This window comes from Tauraco erythrolophus, chromosome 10 (assembly GCF_009769465.1).
Source record: "Tauraco erythrolophus isolate bTauEry1 chromosome 10, bTauEry1.pri, whole genome shotgun sequence".
Classification (NCBI taxonomy): domain Eukaryota; kingdom Metazoa; phylum Chordata; class Aves; order Musophagiformes; family Musophagidae; genus Tauraco; species Tauraco erythrolophus.
The window spans coordinates 17,107,145-17,122,462 of NC_141474.1; the positions used below are offsets into that span (position 1 = coordinate 17,107,145).

General features: G+C 37.4%; 1 protein-coding gene across 1 annotated transcript; it reads right to left on the minus strand.

Moving 5' to 3' along the window:
- Window positions 1–94: 94 nt before the first annotated feature.
- On the minus strand, window positions 95–7,997 carry C10H1orf146 (chromosome 10 C1orf146 homolog). The gene is made up of 5 exons (XM_009984478.2): window positions 7,929–7,997; window positions 5,898–5,991; window positions 4,606–4,774; window positions 1,680–1,758; window positions 95–299 (listed from the first exon to the last, which is right to left on the minus strand). Exons 1-5 carry the CDS (start codon window positions 7,995–7,997, stop codon window positions 180–182), a joined length of 531 nt encoding a protein of 176 aa, XP_009982780.1. The 3' UTR covers window positions 95–179.
- Between the last annotated feature and the right edge of the window lie 7,321 nt (window positions 7,998–15,318).

Below are 15,318 nucleotides of genomic sequence, written 5' to 3' on the forward strand. Positions count from 1 at the left end.
GTAGAATGCATGTTTGGTATAATATATGCTATTTTTCACCTTATAGTTATTTAATATTTTCATTCCAAATGTCTAAGTTGTATATAGTCTTTTGAAAAGTAACTATATTTTTAAGAACATTCTATATTTTGTTTAAATGTAGCCACTCTATTTATGAGTAAAGAAACCAAAACACTAAATTAATTACAGTGCAACTGGTACTCCTGAAGCATCCTCCAAACTGGACTGTTTTCTATTATTTGGGCTTTTGTTGTTGCCATTTTGTGACGAATATCATCTGCTCGTGGCTTGGAAGTTATCTTAGAGGAAGGAAAATATTGTGAGTAACGCTTAATAGTAGAATATTCAGCATCTTATTTTTTAAATAGTACAAATGTAAAATTATTCAGCAGTGAAATCTGAATCATGTTTTCTGAAGTAGATGTTCAGGAACGATGTACACACAGAGGTGATTTGATGTATCCCTTTAGGTACAGGACCAGTCCTAAAACAACAAGTCCTGTCAGCATTGCATCTGATTATCTGGATAGTATTTCAACACGAGTTGGGTACGGTAGCTCAGGATTAGCTGGATGGTATTGCTCTCTTGGCTATGTCTGTTAACCTGGGGGAAAAAATTTCATTTTTTAGGCCCTATACTAGTTAGGGATTCTCTGGCAAAAGATGAGCGCATTAAGCTGGCTTTGCGCTGAATCAGTAAGAAATAAAATCATGGCAACTGATAGATCTGTGGTATATCCTATCACCACTTCTTATGAGGCTCTCCTGTTGAAATCTGGTGTAAACATTCTGAACAAGTAGAAAAGCAAATTCAAGTTTATAGGATCAGCAGTAATCTTAAAAGCTTTTAGGTTAATGCTGCATTAAGAGACTGGGCCAGACATCAGTAGATTAAATAAAAACTGTTCATTCAGCATTGTAATAAGTACTTAACTTTTTGCCATATAATAAGTGAGATGTAGCTTACACACTTTTAAAATTATGAATACTCTGAAGAGGTTAATGCTTATTATCCTGAGATGCCCACTTCACGAAAGGATAAAATGAAAATTCGTATTTGATTTCTAACATGTCATTCAACCTGCTCTTTTTTTTTTTTTTTGGTATATTGGCTGCTGCTAGTAGTGTTATAGTTGGTATCTAAGTTAGAATATTCATAGAAAAATGTTCTTTGAAGAGGTTCAGTGAGTAGATTTAATTAATAATGTGTTGATGCATACAGGATATGTTGCAGATACACAGATAAATTGCACTCATTAAGCTGTAGAAATAATACACTAGTACGTGCATTGTCAAAAATCCACAAGTAACTAGAGTTCTCAAATTAGCACTTTTACTTTCAGTTGAAGTCATTACATATTTAGACCTCATGCTGGTGCTGCACTACTAAATGAAGACATCCTAAGTTAACTGGTAAAAAAGAGCTGAATTAGCTCTTAAATATCTAGTTTGTCTTTATAGATGCTATTATGAGCTTTTAAAGTTACCTTCAACAATAGTTTAAAGACTCGGCTAAAGCATCAGAATAACAGTCCTACCTCAGTGTATTACATGGATTGTGGTCAACATAACCCAAAAAGTCCCATTAAGGAAAAATAAGTATTTGATAGTTCTTAGCTTTTCCTGGCTAATATACTTCTTAAGATCTGATATTTTTAAGTATGTGCAACCAGACTTACCTTAGCTATAGTTAGCATTAACTTAACAGTTTCAGCAGTATTATGAACTGGTATTACACGTAAATTGCTGCCCAGGAATCTGCATATCAAAATAAATTAAGTTTGTTACTTTTAGAATGCGCATTTAATTTCTTATGCCATAAAACTCAAAAAGCATTCCCACATGATGTAAACAACAACTTACTGTGCCTTCACCACAGTACATAAGAGATTGCGTTTATCTTTAACGGCAACTGGAAAGATCATGCTGTTTGTAGAGCCATCTGTCCTGTTTCTGTACCACTTGTTTAGGTGGGATTTGGAAGGGCTTGTTTCTTTTTCTAGGGCTCTGTGACAATCAATCAACACTTCTTAAGCATGTGTATGTTCAGAGAGAACTAAACCCTCTTCTGCTATATTGTTGAAGACTGTTCTCAGTGCTAGTAAAAAAATACTTGTTTTTTTTTTTAATGGCTTTGGAAGAACACAGGAAAGTATCTAAAAACAGCATGCTAAAAATACTTCAGAATTTGAACTAAATCTTTGCTGTATTTACATAGTACATTACAATCTGTACGTCAGATGCGATTAAGATAATGGATAATTCTGCTAACGATTTCAGGTAAAGACTTGTTGATTCAAATAATTTAACCTAAAATTCAGCTTCTTTCTATAAATAATGTTATTCATATGCATTCATTCTTGAGAATGAAATCTGAAGATTTAAAATACCAACATCAGTTGTCATTCAATGCAGTCATGGAAGAGAGAGTGCAAAGCTCAGGCACGCACAGAGCCTCTCCTTAAGACGGGTATTGTTAAGTGTGTTGTAAAAACAACAGCAAAGTTAGCATTGCTGCCATTTTCTGTTGTAGAGCTAAAATGTGACAGGGACTTAACAACAAAGAATGAGGAATTTAAATAATCAAAAATTGAATACAAACAAAGTGCCCAGCTGCTCCGTTGTATACTCCTCTGTGACCTCCCCTTGCGACTACCACCTGTTCTTCCCCTCAATCTGTTTGATGACTTGGACTCGTTCACGTTAAGACCCGTACTGGTTAGATACCCGATCTGCACTTGGCTGCCCATTCTTCTAATTAGCAAAAATAAATGTTATAAGCTGTGTCCTTCCCTAAGAGTAGGTACTCAGGTCACTGTTGAGTTTTACTAAAAATCTGATGCAGAAATTGTGGTTTGATTTACGTTTAGGCATTAGGGAAATAAATAGATGCAACTTTGCTAATACTAGTAATGGACTAAGCAAAGTGTGAATGAACGAAGTGAAACAAAGAAACAATTACAAGTACTTGTCCTAGAGCCACAAAAATCCATTTCTATCAATAGTTTTGCTTCCAATTACAGCAGGTCTAAATTTAGTTTGTATTTTATTAATTTGATCAACGGGCAGAATACTGGCCATTAGAACACAAGGCTGGTCTTTGGTCCAAGGTGTTTAAAAATTAATGTATGGATTTACTGAGGATATTAGTGGAATGGTCATTTGAGCTGTGATGATAAAAGATTGCCTTTTTCCCCCTTCCCCCGTGATATACACAACCCTACATCAAGTGTTCATGGTGTCAAACAACAATCCTGTAATGTTCTTTTTTTATAACAATAATTAAAAAATCCTTCCCAATTGCAACAAAACCATAGATAAGCAGAAAGAAAGAGTAATACAGGAAGACTTGAAAATACCAGAGGACTTTGGTTTTTAACAAATCCAACATGTGGCTTGTAGTTTGAGAGAATATGGCACAAGTTGTGACCCCACCAATGCAAAAGCTCAGTGATTTACATACAATAGCAGAACTTAAGCTGCCAGGTAGGAACAAAGCACATGCATCTAAAATATAATTGCGCCTTGTCAACATCAGCTTGGTATGGCCTGCAATGACAAAACTATTATTTTTATTTTAATAAAATTACTGACTTGCCAAATGGAATATCATTTAAAAATATCGTCTTTGTTGGGGATCAACACGTGCACAAAATCCTTTGTACGTAACCACAAAGTAGATTGAGAATTAGCATTACCATCAGCTGAATAACATGTTCTTGCTGAATGGTGGCAGAGCTTTTAAGACCTCTCATGAAAATTTATGGAATTTTCACAAATGGGTAATAGATCTCCTACATTTCATCCCACACGCTCTGCTACTCATCAGCATTTGGCAGTGTGCCCAGGATTTAATGAAACTGGTCCTAGTTTCAAGAAAGTAAAGATCAAAGTCTTCATTAGAATAGTCACTTCTTTGATGTCAAGAGTGAAAACCAGGTGCCATTAGGACTACTGTACCTACCAGAAAATAGTTTTGACTACAAGGATGGAGCACAATCTGATAACTGTTCTCAGCAGGTATGTACTGAAATGGGCACGTTTACAGGATTCATTAGAAATCACAGATAAAGTTTTAAACAAACCAGTTTCAATGTCCAGTTTTATACTTCTGGTGTAAACCAACATTGATTATTTCAATTGTTCTAACTCAGTATTACCTGTACCAAGTAAACATTTTAAAAGCTGGTAAAGAGTCTGTACTTTACAATAAAGCCTATTCTCATGAAGGAAGCTTGCCTGTTCCATTTTTTAAATGACCATGAAAAGATGCTGACAGAGCTAAGAAAACTGCTTAATTTTCCAGTTCAAGAAAAAACTTTAAAAATAATTATGTTACATAGCCCTAAAGTGATTGAAAGGGATGTTATTTGCTATGCTTTGAGGAACGTCCCTTTTTGTTACCTATGGCATGTTAGATTGATTCACTTATTATTCTTTTCATTTGCCACTAAAAAACATATGCTTTAAATAACTTTCCAGTGCATTAGCAAAACAAAATTTATATTCCTAAAAAATAATCCCTAAAATAACATTCTCAAATCTAGGACTGCTACTTCATTTCTTCCTAGCAATAAAAATTTTGGTTTGATGTTGAACTCAGACCTTTTCTGAATCCTAAACATGACATTCCATTCTTCTGGTCCATGAAGAGCAGCTGACAAAACCAAAAAACTGTTTCGATGAATGTTTATGAAGTTTTGAATTCTTTTGAAAAACTCTTCCTCCCCTGTCATAAGCAAGTCTTGAGTGTCTGCCAGTATAAATGCAACACCTATTAAAGAAAATGATATAAATGTATATGTCATGGCACTAATATGATTAAGTTCTCACCACAAACCAGGACTAATTCTTACTCAAACATTAGTTTAAAAGGCAATGGAACAAAACACATGAATGAATTTACGCATCTTGACAGTGAAATGCAATCATGAGATTTGGCCAGTGATGACTACTATTTTTAAGATAAAACTACAAGTAACTCAGAGGTTATTTTCGACCATAACATCAGAAAAACCCAACTGTTAATCCACTCAAAGTACAGATATCTGAATGCCTTTGAAAGCACATGCTTCAGGAACAAGCAACTGCTGTAATGGAATGAATTGAGGGCAAATGCAAAGACTGATTGGAGAGCTCAACAAGTCCCATTTCTAAATGAGATAAATAAACACACCTGTAGCATCTCAAAAGTAAGCAAAACTGTCTAATATGAAAAATGAAATTATAACCATATCAGCTAAGTTATTTTGAAAGGGAGACTTAAGGCTGAAGTTTAAGAGGGAGGATACGAAAGGCTAGGCCACTGTGTGCCTTGTTAATCCTTACAGTTCCGGAAAGCTTCAGTTTAAGGATCTCATCTACCTGTCTAAAGCATCATTTGCTCTAAAAAGGAAGGTCAGACATTTCATGTTGGCAGTTTCAGTGATTTCCTAACCAAACCTACTCAAAGAATCCTTTCCCTAACTCCTCTGCTAAACCAGGTCTGCAAACTCAATTTGGAAGATGAGAGCCACAGGAAGGCTCTTGGTTCACTCTTGTGTTTACAGTCATGAATACTAAAATCTTGATGGCTGTCTTACAAGTTAGTGGCCCTCAATGTGTTTGCTCAGTTATAAGGAGAAGTTACTAAACAGTTCAGCTGATGATCACCAAATCCAATGTAGCTGTTCTACAATACATGCAAAAAAAAGTAAAAATCAATGAAAACGTTTCATCTTCAAAGTTCTCTGCTCCATCCTCTGATTTCTGTGCAATCAAAGCCCAGGTCCTTCCACTGTTGCATAACATTCCAACAAGGCAGCTTTTATTCAGTTTAGTGTAGCCTGCAACAGGGCCTGATCCTGTACCTCAGTAAAGCTTATGAGTTTAAAACGATAAACTTCAAAGTACTGTACCAGAAAGAGAAAAAATCACGGATCCAATTTCCACCGATTCTGAATATCGAACTCGGTGTTGTTGCCTCTGTAGAACTGTAGAAATTTCATGATTCTAAATAAATTTTAAAAAGTTATTTTTAAAATAGTTTTCAGCCAACAAGTCAGAAATATTCTTAAAGCATTGTCTGAAACACTATAGATAGAACTTTAGCATCGTCATTTAAAAAATATTTTTTATTCCACTTGCAATAAAAAAGTAATAAAATGTTAATTAAACTTTTCCAGTTAATGAAATTTTGAAATAGTTGCACTGGAAGTCATCAAACATTGAATGACAATTTTGTAGGCATATATTCAGTTTGCCACAAGAAACTCTTGCATAATACATAAAGAAGCTCAAACATTTTACTGTCTATTTTTGTAAGATGTGCTAAAGGAGGATTTGCAGAAGTGAGGAACATAAGACTAGTGTGTTTCTATGACTCCTGTTAATTAGACTGCATTATTTTCACAGATGTCGGCATTTCATTCGGAAGATAGTTCAGAAAATCTGCATGGGGCATGATTTTCTTTAAAGCTTTTTGACAGAATGCAATCCACTCAGGAAAACTAGACCATGGCACTATGCACCATAATCATCTACAGAATGGAGTGGGTTTGGATGTATTTTTCGACCTGCAAAAAGCATTTCTGCAGTACATTCTACAGAAGCTGCTCAAACACACACATTTTAAAGATTACATCACTTAATCCTTTTTAGCTAATAACACATTCTTTAACCTACCCATTTAAAAACATAGCCAACCTGCTTATATAGGGAAGTGTATGATTTAGTAGAAGAGTACAAAATAAAGTCAGAATAGCGGTCAGTTATGCTTTCGATTGGTCTGGAAAGGTAACACTCAATGACAGCAGCTTATGAGGTATAACTGCAATTTTGGAAAAACTCTCTGCTTCAAAGCCACTGCTGACAGTGAATTATTTAATGCACAAATACAAATAACAGCTATAAGAAAAGGATAGCTGCATAGGGAAAAGAGAAAGCTCATAAATAAAACTGATACAAAGCAATGCCTGTGTAAAAGAAAAGCCATCTTAGATTTGTATTCAGCTATTTCCATATCTTTACTCACTAGGAGCCCTTACCAACAGCAGTAGTTTTGAGTAGAGCTAGGGCTCTTAGTAGTAGGAGTGAGTTACACTGATACAGCTGATGAGATCACTGCCCTCCAATACCTCTCACCATATTATGGATTAAGTTGCTCTTGAAGCAGTTCCCAAACTGTAACAGTTTACAGGCTGTCATTTACTGCAAGCAAATAAGAACAGGCCATAAACTGAGGTCATTCAGGAATTACTTCAACACCATTCACTCATTTATATAGCAGAGATGGAGTGATAACCTTGTCAGCCAAGCTAGCATAAGACATCCTTGCTTGTGAATCAAAGCCCTCTTGCCTGTAAATTCTCTCCAGCTGGCATGAAATTGGTCTCAGCTGCAGGAACTAATTATCAGCTCCTTGACATAGCCTTTCACTTTACTGAGGAACACAGTCCAGGCTTCTGATATGAATAGATATAATTATACATCAATATCTGTAAGACTTACTATTTTAAACTAAATTGCACACTTACTGAGTAATAATCTACCTCAAAGTTGATACTGTATAGTAGAAAGTAAAGTGTTTAGGGAGAAATTCAGATAATTAAAAACATTTCTGATGGAATTATTCATAGTGCTAATTGAAAGCAGCATCAGTGCAGTGCAAAAATGATGAGTCAGGAGGACAATCCTAAAGCAGTGTAACTCAGAACAGCAGGTGGCAAGAATACTAAATAGGTACAGAAGTAGCCAGGAGAAAAACCACACACACAAAAATAGGATCACTACTATAGTAGAAGCAACTTCAGACTAATGTCACTGTTTTATCCTCAAAACCCAATATTCATTGACATTGCATAAAATATTTCCACGGATAGAATATACAAAATGCTTCTTTCAGTGATTCCTAGTGAGTCAGATACTGCTCTTGACAAGTGGTATTGTACCTGCAGAGCTGTACTCATAATTACTGTTGTTATCCATCTTGACTGTTCCTGCCCACCACCTTCTGTCATTTTTTTTCAAGGGTTTAATAGCTTTGCAGTAAAATCTCAGCTGCCACCTTCTAAAAAGCTTGGAAAAAGAAAGATGACAGATATTACCTGCCAATTAAAGAGGTGAAAAGTTTAAGGCACAGTGATCCATTAGAGATCTAATTGAAGACCAGGGTACTACCCAATTCTCCAAATGTATACAGGTGCTCACTACTACTGAACTAATTTAAGATGGCAATTAAGTACCTAAATGGCTTTAAAGAATCTGCATCTGAGAGGGCTTCCTCTGTAAGGTGCAACAGAGTGAGCAGCATAATGAACAAACTACTTCAGAAAAGCATTCCTAAAAGCACTTAAAACAACTATGGAATGTGTGCCCTATTTTCAAAGGGCGTGTTTGCCACTGTGCACCTTTTACGCTAAGATGCTTTTGGGAAGACTGCCCTGGGCCTCTCGCCCAGCCTGGAGCATCCCACCGTGCCGTGGGCCTGAGCACTATCTCTTTTCATGTACGTTTGCGTTTTACTCTTCCGAAAGCATCCCTGGATATCCAGCCTGGCAGGCGTTTCTATTTCGGTGAGGCTCACGCGGTGCGGCCGGGGAGAGCGCAGCTCCCGGGCAGAGCGGGCGGCAGGCAGGGGCCGGGCCGCGCCGGCGGCCGGAGAGCTGCTGGACGCGAAACCTTTGTGCCAGCTGGTTCCCAATACAGGCCTTATTCCCGCCTCTCCTCATTTTAAAAACCTGCTAAGGCGCTAAAATGAACTCCCCGGGGTGCCGGCCACACGGCGAGGCAGCGGGAGCGCTGGCGGCGGCGCGCAGGGACCGGCCGCTTCCCGCCCTGCGGGCAGACCCCGCCGCCTCGTGCCTCCTCCGGTGGCGCCTCCGCCTCGCCGCTGGGCGCGGAGCCCTCGGGCATCGAGCCGCGCGGCGGCGCTTGGAGCGGGTCCGTCCTCGGCATGGCCGGTGGCCGCGGCCCTCAGGCGGAACCGTGGCTGCTCCTTACCGGGGACGTGCGGTGGGTGAAACCAACTTTGCCTGACAGGTCTGAGGAATTAAGAGATGGCAAACAAAGCTCCCAACAACCACATGAAGTGCGTATAACTTCACTGCTGAGAAAGTAAGTCAGGCCTTGGTGGGAAGCGAGGAAGCGCCGACGCTGGTTGCCATTCTTGCGGCCGCTCCGCTCCTGTCAGCTGCGCCGCGTGGCCTTGCAGCCTACGAAGACCGGCTGCTGCTGGCATGGCCGAGAGCCCCATCGTCTTGTAAGTGTCCCCATAGAAGTCCTTCAGAAACCTGGTGTTGGCAGGAGAGACTGCTGCTCTATGTACAAGCATAGATTATGTTGCGTTTTTAGATGATAACGAGGGCTGAAAGGACAAAAACGTGGAAGCATGCTGGGCAGACAAGTGGGTGTAATAAACAGTAATGGTGAAAAGTCTACTTTTGCATAGGAAAAAATCTTGAGGGAGTGTTTTTAATGGACAGCTAATTGTGCAGCTGTTACTGAGGAAGAGTATTCCAAATCATTTTCTACGATACTCTAAATATAGAAGATGCACTGTACAAAAATGTGAAAGCAAGAAATAGTACCATTTTCAGTGAAAAGAAAATACCGAGAATGTTGGAGCTGGTTTTTTTTTAGTCATATAAGAGGAAACAGTACTTCTTTTATGAGATAAAGAAGAGCTGGAGTGTGGAGTCATTAAAAGTACTGAGAAAGAGCATTGATTTCCAGCTCTGTTCTTCACTCAGTATGTCAATCTAGACTCATGCCTATCTACTGAAACCAGTATTTTTACTGAAAATCTCAGATTGTAGTAAAAGCTTTTCCTTTGTAAACTCTTTAGAGCATTTTAAAATAGAAGAAAGTAACCTCGTTTATATATAAAACCTGATACTTTTAAAAAGCAAATTGTCTGACTGCTTGGAAATAATTAGGCATCTTAGTGATTTAAAGATGACTCTTCTTTGTTGTGTTTCAGACAAATAAGTGGTTTCACGTCTGATTTCCTCCTTCTGTTGGTCAAATGCACCGAAGTTATGGTTACTCCTTGCTGCAAGTGTATGGAAACGTCATGCTGCTTTTGATAGTAAGTAAAGTATTTCTAATACTGAATTTTTAAATTTCTGTGGAATATAAATGTGAAAGTCAGCAAAATTAAGAAAAATAACAGATGTATGAGGTATCCTGGCTGCAGTGTTCTGAAGAACTGTGACAGGACCAAAAAACTCTGAAGCCATTTCCTGCAACACAGTGGAGCCATGTGCTTTGACTGCATGCAAAAACCAGGGAGTTGAGAACATCAGGAATTATTTTAAAATGCAATTATACAATAATAAGGCAGTTTTATGATGAGGATTGATGATCCTGCTGACATCTGCCAACTTGAAGTTTGAATTCATGCACGCCGTAAATGAATTTGTGTTTCAGTACTAGAGAAATCCCAGCGGTAGAGAGCAGGAACTGGTTTGTTGTAGTGGTTATACTTGATTTATAACAATATGGTGTATCTGAATTCGCATTTTGGAATATGTATAATATGTACCTGCATTAATTAAATTACAACAATTCAGGTGGAGAAAAATAATAGGGAATAGAATGGAATAAAAAGATGATTCACAATGTAAATATCTTTAACAAGTGAGTAGATTTTTGTTTCCTTCAGTGTAATACTGTTAGAAATGTATAGTACATAAAAGAAAGGATAAATTATTATATCTAAAAAAAAAATTACAGAGAAATTTAAGTACTGGATTTAGGCTCCTGGGGTACCTGCAGATGCCTTTTTCCCCTATAGCCATTTATCGTACATGAAGCTGGACATCCCCCACCCCCCCAAGTCAAAATACCCACTTGAGAGACATTAAAGTACAGCGATGGATAAGTGTGAGACAATGAGAAAAACTAAAACCTTAACAGAAACTGCTTCCTGTCAGTATTTTGACTCCAGTTGTTAGATTTTCATTTGTGTAAATTCTGTGTATCTTAATTTCAGTTGGCAAAAAGTTATACTGGAAACTTAATTGAATATATTTCTGCCTGTCATTACATTTGACAATAGTTCACATTTGAAATTTAAAGACTCTTTCTGAGTTAGAAAGTTCTGAGGGGAATGGACCCCACTGCCTCCCCTGCAAGAGCCACCCCGGCCTAGTGCTCGTTTGGTCCAAGTCTTATGCTATGGGACATGCTGAGCTCCTGGGCTAGGAACTGCTCAAGGGACAAATCTGGCAGTGGGTTGTTCTGCAATGCCGTTTGAGTCCGAATCTCTCTACATGACTTGGCTTTCTCTTTATATAAGCCTGTAAGAAGGCTAATTAAATAGGGCTTGGACTCAAAGAAAATAGGTTTTTTGCATTGCATGTTCTTCACAGCATTCTTATCCCCAGTGATTTCCCTTCCAAAAAGTGACTATGCTACCTGATATTATGACCTAAATTTATTTTACTGCTTACAGTTATCTTTGCTGTGACATTTTCTGACATTTTGCTAGTCTTAGCTTTAAATCTCAAAAGCATTCCTTTTTCACATAGGTACATGGTGTTTCACATAGAGGTGAAGCTGCAAGAGAAAGAATAGGGCTGTGTCTGGCAGATAATTTCTGGGAGCAGAGCCGAGAACCCCATTTAGGCAGAAACAGAAGGATCTTGGGATTAGAACTTCCATATGATGAAGATAATGGCATAAGCATTTGGATGAATAACTAATTTATGACAAGGCAAAATCTTTCACGAAATTAGTGTCTCTCTGCACTCTCCTGGGCCATATCCTGTATGTTCTAAATCAGCACCATTTTTTGATTTTGTAGGCCAGTTGCCTAGGCATCTTTCTTCTCTGTAGATTTCTATGTGAGAACTGATTATTCATCTTCACACATATCACCTGGCTTGTTCTCTGATGACATGATCCAAGAAAATATAGTTTTTTCCTTTTAGAGGAGAAAGAGGAGTGAAGGGCCACTAAGCAGAAGAGGAAAGTAACAATTTTTTTGCAATTTACAGAGCACAAATAAAACTTGATGGCAGCAGTCCGTAAGTTCAATGAAGTACAATGACGAAGCATTTAAGTTACACATAGGATTTATTATTTTCTGCCATACAGAAATCAGCTAAGAATCTTCAGTATGTAGCATGAGGAAGAAAGCTTGTGGGACTATGCAACCGTACAGAGATTCTGGAAACAGAAGACTGTATGCACAAGGAGTCATTTGGAAATACGGTTACTTAGGCCCCAGCTAATTATCTAGGTTTGAAAAGCAAGCAGGTGGAAAACATGCAAGCATTCAGTTTTGAGAGCTTAACATGCCCCCTCACATTACTGAAGACTAAGAGGTCAAAATATTCTAGGACCATAAAGCCAGAGACTACAGGTAGTGACTCAAACTTTTCTCCAAATGCATCCCATTACATGTATATAGGATTAATCTTGATTACTAGAACATGATAATCCAGAAAGTAAAGATTGAAGTTTCTTTTTCTACCACAAAGATACAGGAGGACATTTTGTTGCAGATAGAAAGTTTGACTTATAGGTGGGTTTCATGTTCATGGACATGAAAATTACCTCATTCTATGAAGGTAACAAAAAGTTTTTACAGTACCTACACTGAATCTGGTACGTACATGTGGTTTGTCCTATTTATACTGATCTTAAGCATGTTGATGTAATTCTACTGAGAAGCAGGATGCCATGCCACACTCAGAAGAGGGTTATAAAAAACGAAGTGAAGAACGAAAATGATTTAATCAAACACAAGCGTAAGAAAATCACACAAATGATGAAATAAGGATTGCATAAATGAGGATGCTGTAGATTTAAATCATTTGGTGAGATCAGTCTCAAAACGCTTATACCGTTAGAAAGTAAGTTACACGAGCCCACATTTTTACTCGAGTTATCAGTCTTTCTGTTCAGATATTTAAAAATATACCAATTTTTATGAATGTGGATCTGATACTACTCACACTAATTTCAGTGGGAGCTGAGAAAAAGTCAGACTCCATTTTAATTGAGTGCATAAATGTAAAACCTGATGGACTACCTGGGTAGTTGGCCTCAGTCCCAAATTTGTACATGTGAGCCTCTGTTCAAGTTCATCAGAATATGCACTCACTCTAATCCAGTTAACAGTCATCTTCTCTTAACATACAAAACTTGTTTTGACCATTGATGTCTTGTTAAATATATCTAGTTACTGAGTTATAGTCAACCCCCTCAAATACTGAGACTTCAGTTATTGAAGATCTGATCAGTATTCATGCTTTACTGTGCAATAGTGAAAGATCTTTTGTTGCACATAATGCAAAAAGATTTCTTAGGATTTGTCTAATGGAACAGTCTTGTGAGGTGGGAAGTTCAGCAATAAATCAAGGAGAACAAGGAAGCGACTTAATGGAATTCCGTTATTAATTATTTCATACTTTAACTGTGTCCAGATGGTTCATCAGGATTAGAAGAACCTCATTAAGTTGAGTACCATATAAAAACACAAGCATGCATAGTGCCTGCCCCCAGTGCCAGTTCCATTATCCTTTCTGAAAAGTGAATGTTAACCTGAAAGCCAATCCACAAATGTTTACGTGCATTCACCCCCCTGTTTGCAGAACGGTGGCATAATTGACTATACAGTATAGATTGCAAAGCAAAGTATAAAAGAAAGGTCAAATGCAAGAAATAAACAGGTGTGTGTGCATGCATGCACTGCATAGCTTCTTCAGTTATTAGTTACCAAAGGTAAAAAAAATATAAAAATTATCAAAACCAGTTTTTTTCCCCAATTGATATCCACTTTTTATATAAATCACTTTCCTCTGTTACAAGTTTAGTTTCTAAATACATGTAGTAGCTCTTAATAGGAAGCTTGGTTTTAAAGTAGCCAAAGAATAGATCTGAGCTGTAATTTTTCCAAATTTTTCCAATGAACATATTAATGCTCATTTTTCAAAAATAGCATGTATAGCTTGTGTTCAAGAGATAGAGCTGAAAACCAGTATGGTTTTTCTGCAACAGATGAAAGCTTCTTATTGTACTGGATTTCAAATCTAAAAATCCATGGAATCATCCGTTGAAACAAAGCTGCTACTTCTCATTCTATCCTTTGTCCTCAGTTCCTCTGTAGTCCCAGCAAGAATGTAATTTATTAATGTAGAAATGTTAAATCACCCCAGTCATGAAATATTAACAGAATGCATACAATTATGACTCCTAAATTGAAGTCTTTCTAGCTGCAATTTGTCACATCTACAATTGTACAATGTTATTAGTAGAGTAAAACTAGAAAACTATGAAATAGATATATTGGAAAAATAGCATTTCTAGTACATGCATTTAATATAGGTAAGCCCTGAACCTGCTTCAGCTGAGGTCAACAGGAGTTTTTCCTTTGACATTAGTGGAAGCAAAATAATGGCTTCTTAAATGTCTTGGTTCTGAGCAACAGATGAACAACATAATAACAGTCCTTAATTCCTTCATGCAAAGGTTTAGATTTTCTGGAGCAAAGTAGAATGAGCATGCTACTAATTATTTTTTCAGATGGCAATAATACATATTCAAAGTTTCAAAATCTGCAATCTGTACCTAGAACAGGTGTGTTATTTTTTTCTGTACATATTCCCTGAAAGAAACTGAGATAGGCAATGCTAGGAGAACAGATCCTATAGACAGTCTTTGTGTGAGAAGCGTAGGAAGTTTTCTTGCCCACTAGTTCCTGCAAAACAATAATAAAATCTGCAAACTCAAAACACTCAACAAACTAATCTTTTCCAACAATACTTAAAGTAGTTTTATTATAATGAGAATATTTTGTATCTCAAATAATATTTCCTGTGAGCACCTTGTTCCTGTATGGTGACTTTATTACCATTTTACATGCTATGGACCTTGATACGGCCCTACCAACCCAATCTAACTTTGAAGTTACCCCTGCTTTTAGCAGGGGGTTGGTTTAGAGACCTTTGGAGGTCCCTTCAAGCCTGCATTTTTCTGCAGTTTTTGTGTAATTCTATGTTGTTTTTCTAAGAGAGAAATGATGAATATGTGGAGTGTCCTTTCCACTACCCCTAGCACAAAAACAGACATTTGTCTTTTCTTATGCTCTTATCTGACCACTTGTGGTAGCAGCCCAGACTGCCTGTTGATCTCATTTCATGCATACTTAGCTCTTGTGATCTTCGCTTTATGTCTTACTATCCTCATTTCTTTTGCTGTGCTATATAAATGTGGTGTAATATCATGCCTTCAAAAAACCAAACAAAATATATTACTAACTGATGTACTTTTCTAACTGTTGCCTTTCTCGTAATGGTTAAGCTCAGTTTCCTTCCTGCAATTTTAATACTC

Bases quoted from the DNA above. Each gene is read 5' to 3' on its own strand.
- C10H1orf146 (XM_009984478.2), bottom strand. From the start codon at position 7,997: ATGACAGAAGGTGGTGGGCAGGAACAGTCAAGATGGATAACAACAGTA. The intron at 4,775-5,897 runs GTACAGTACTTT...TTTCTTTAATAG, and splicing joins CGTGATTTTTTCTCTTTCTG to GTGTTGCATTTATACTGGCA. The intron at 300-1,679 runs GTAAGTCTGGTT...CCTTCCTCTAAG, and splicing joins TAATGCTAACTATAGCTAAG to ATAACTTCCAAGCCACGAGC.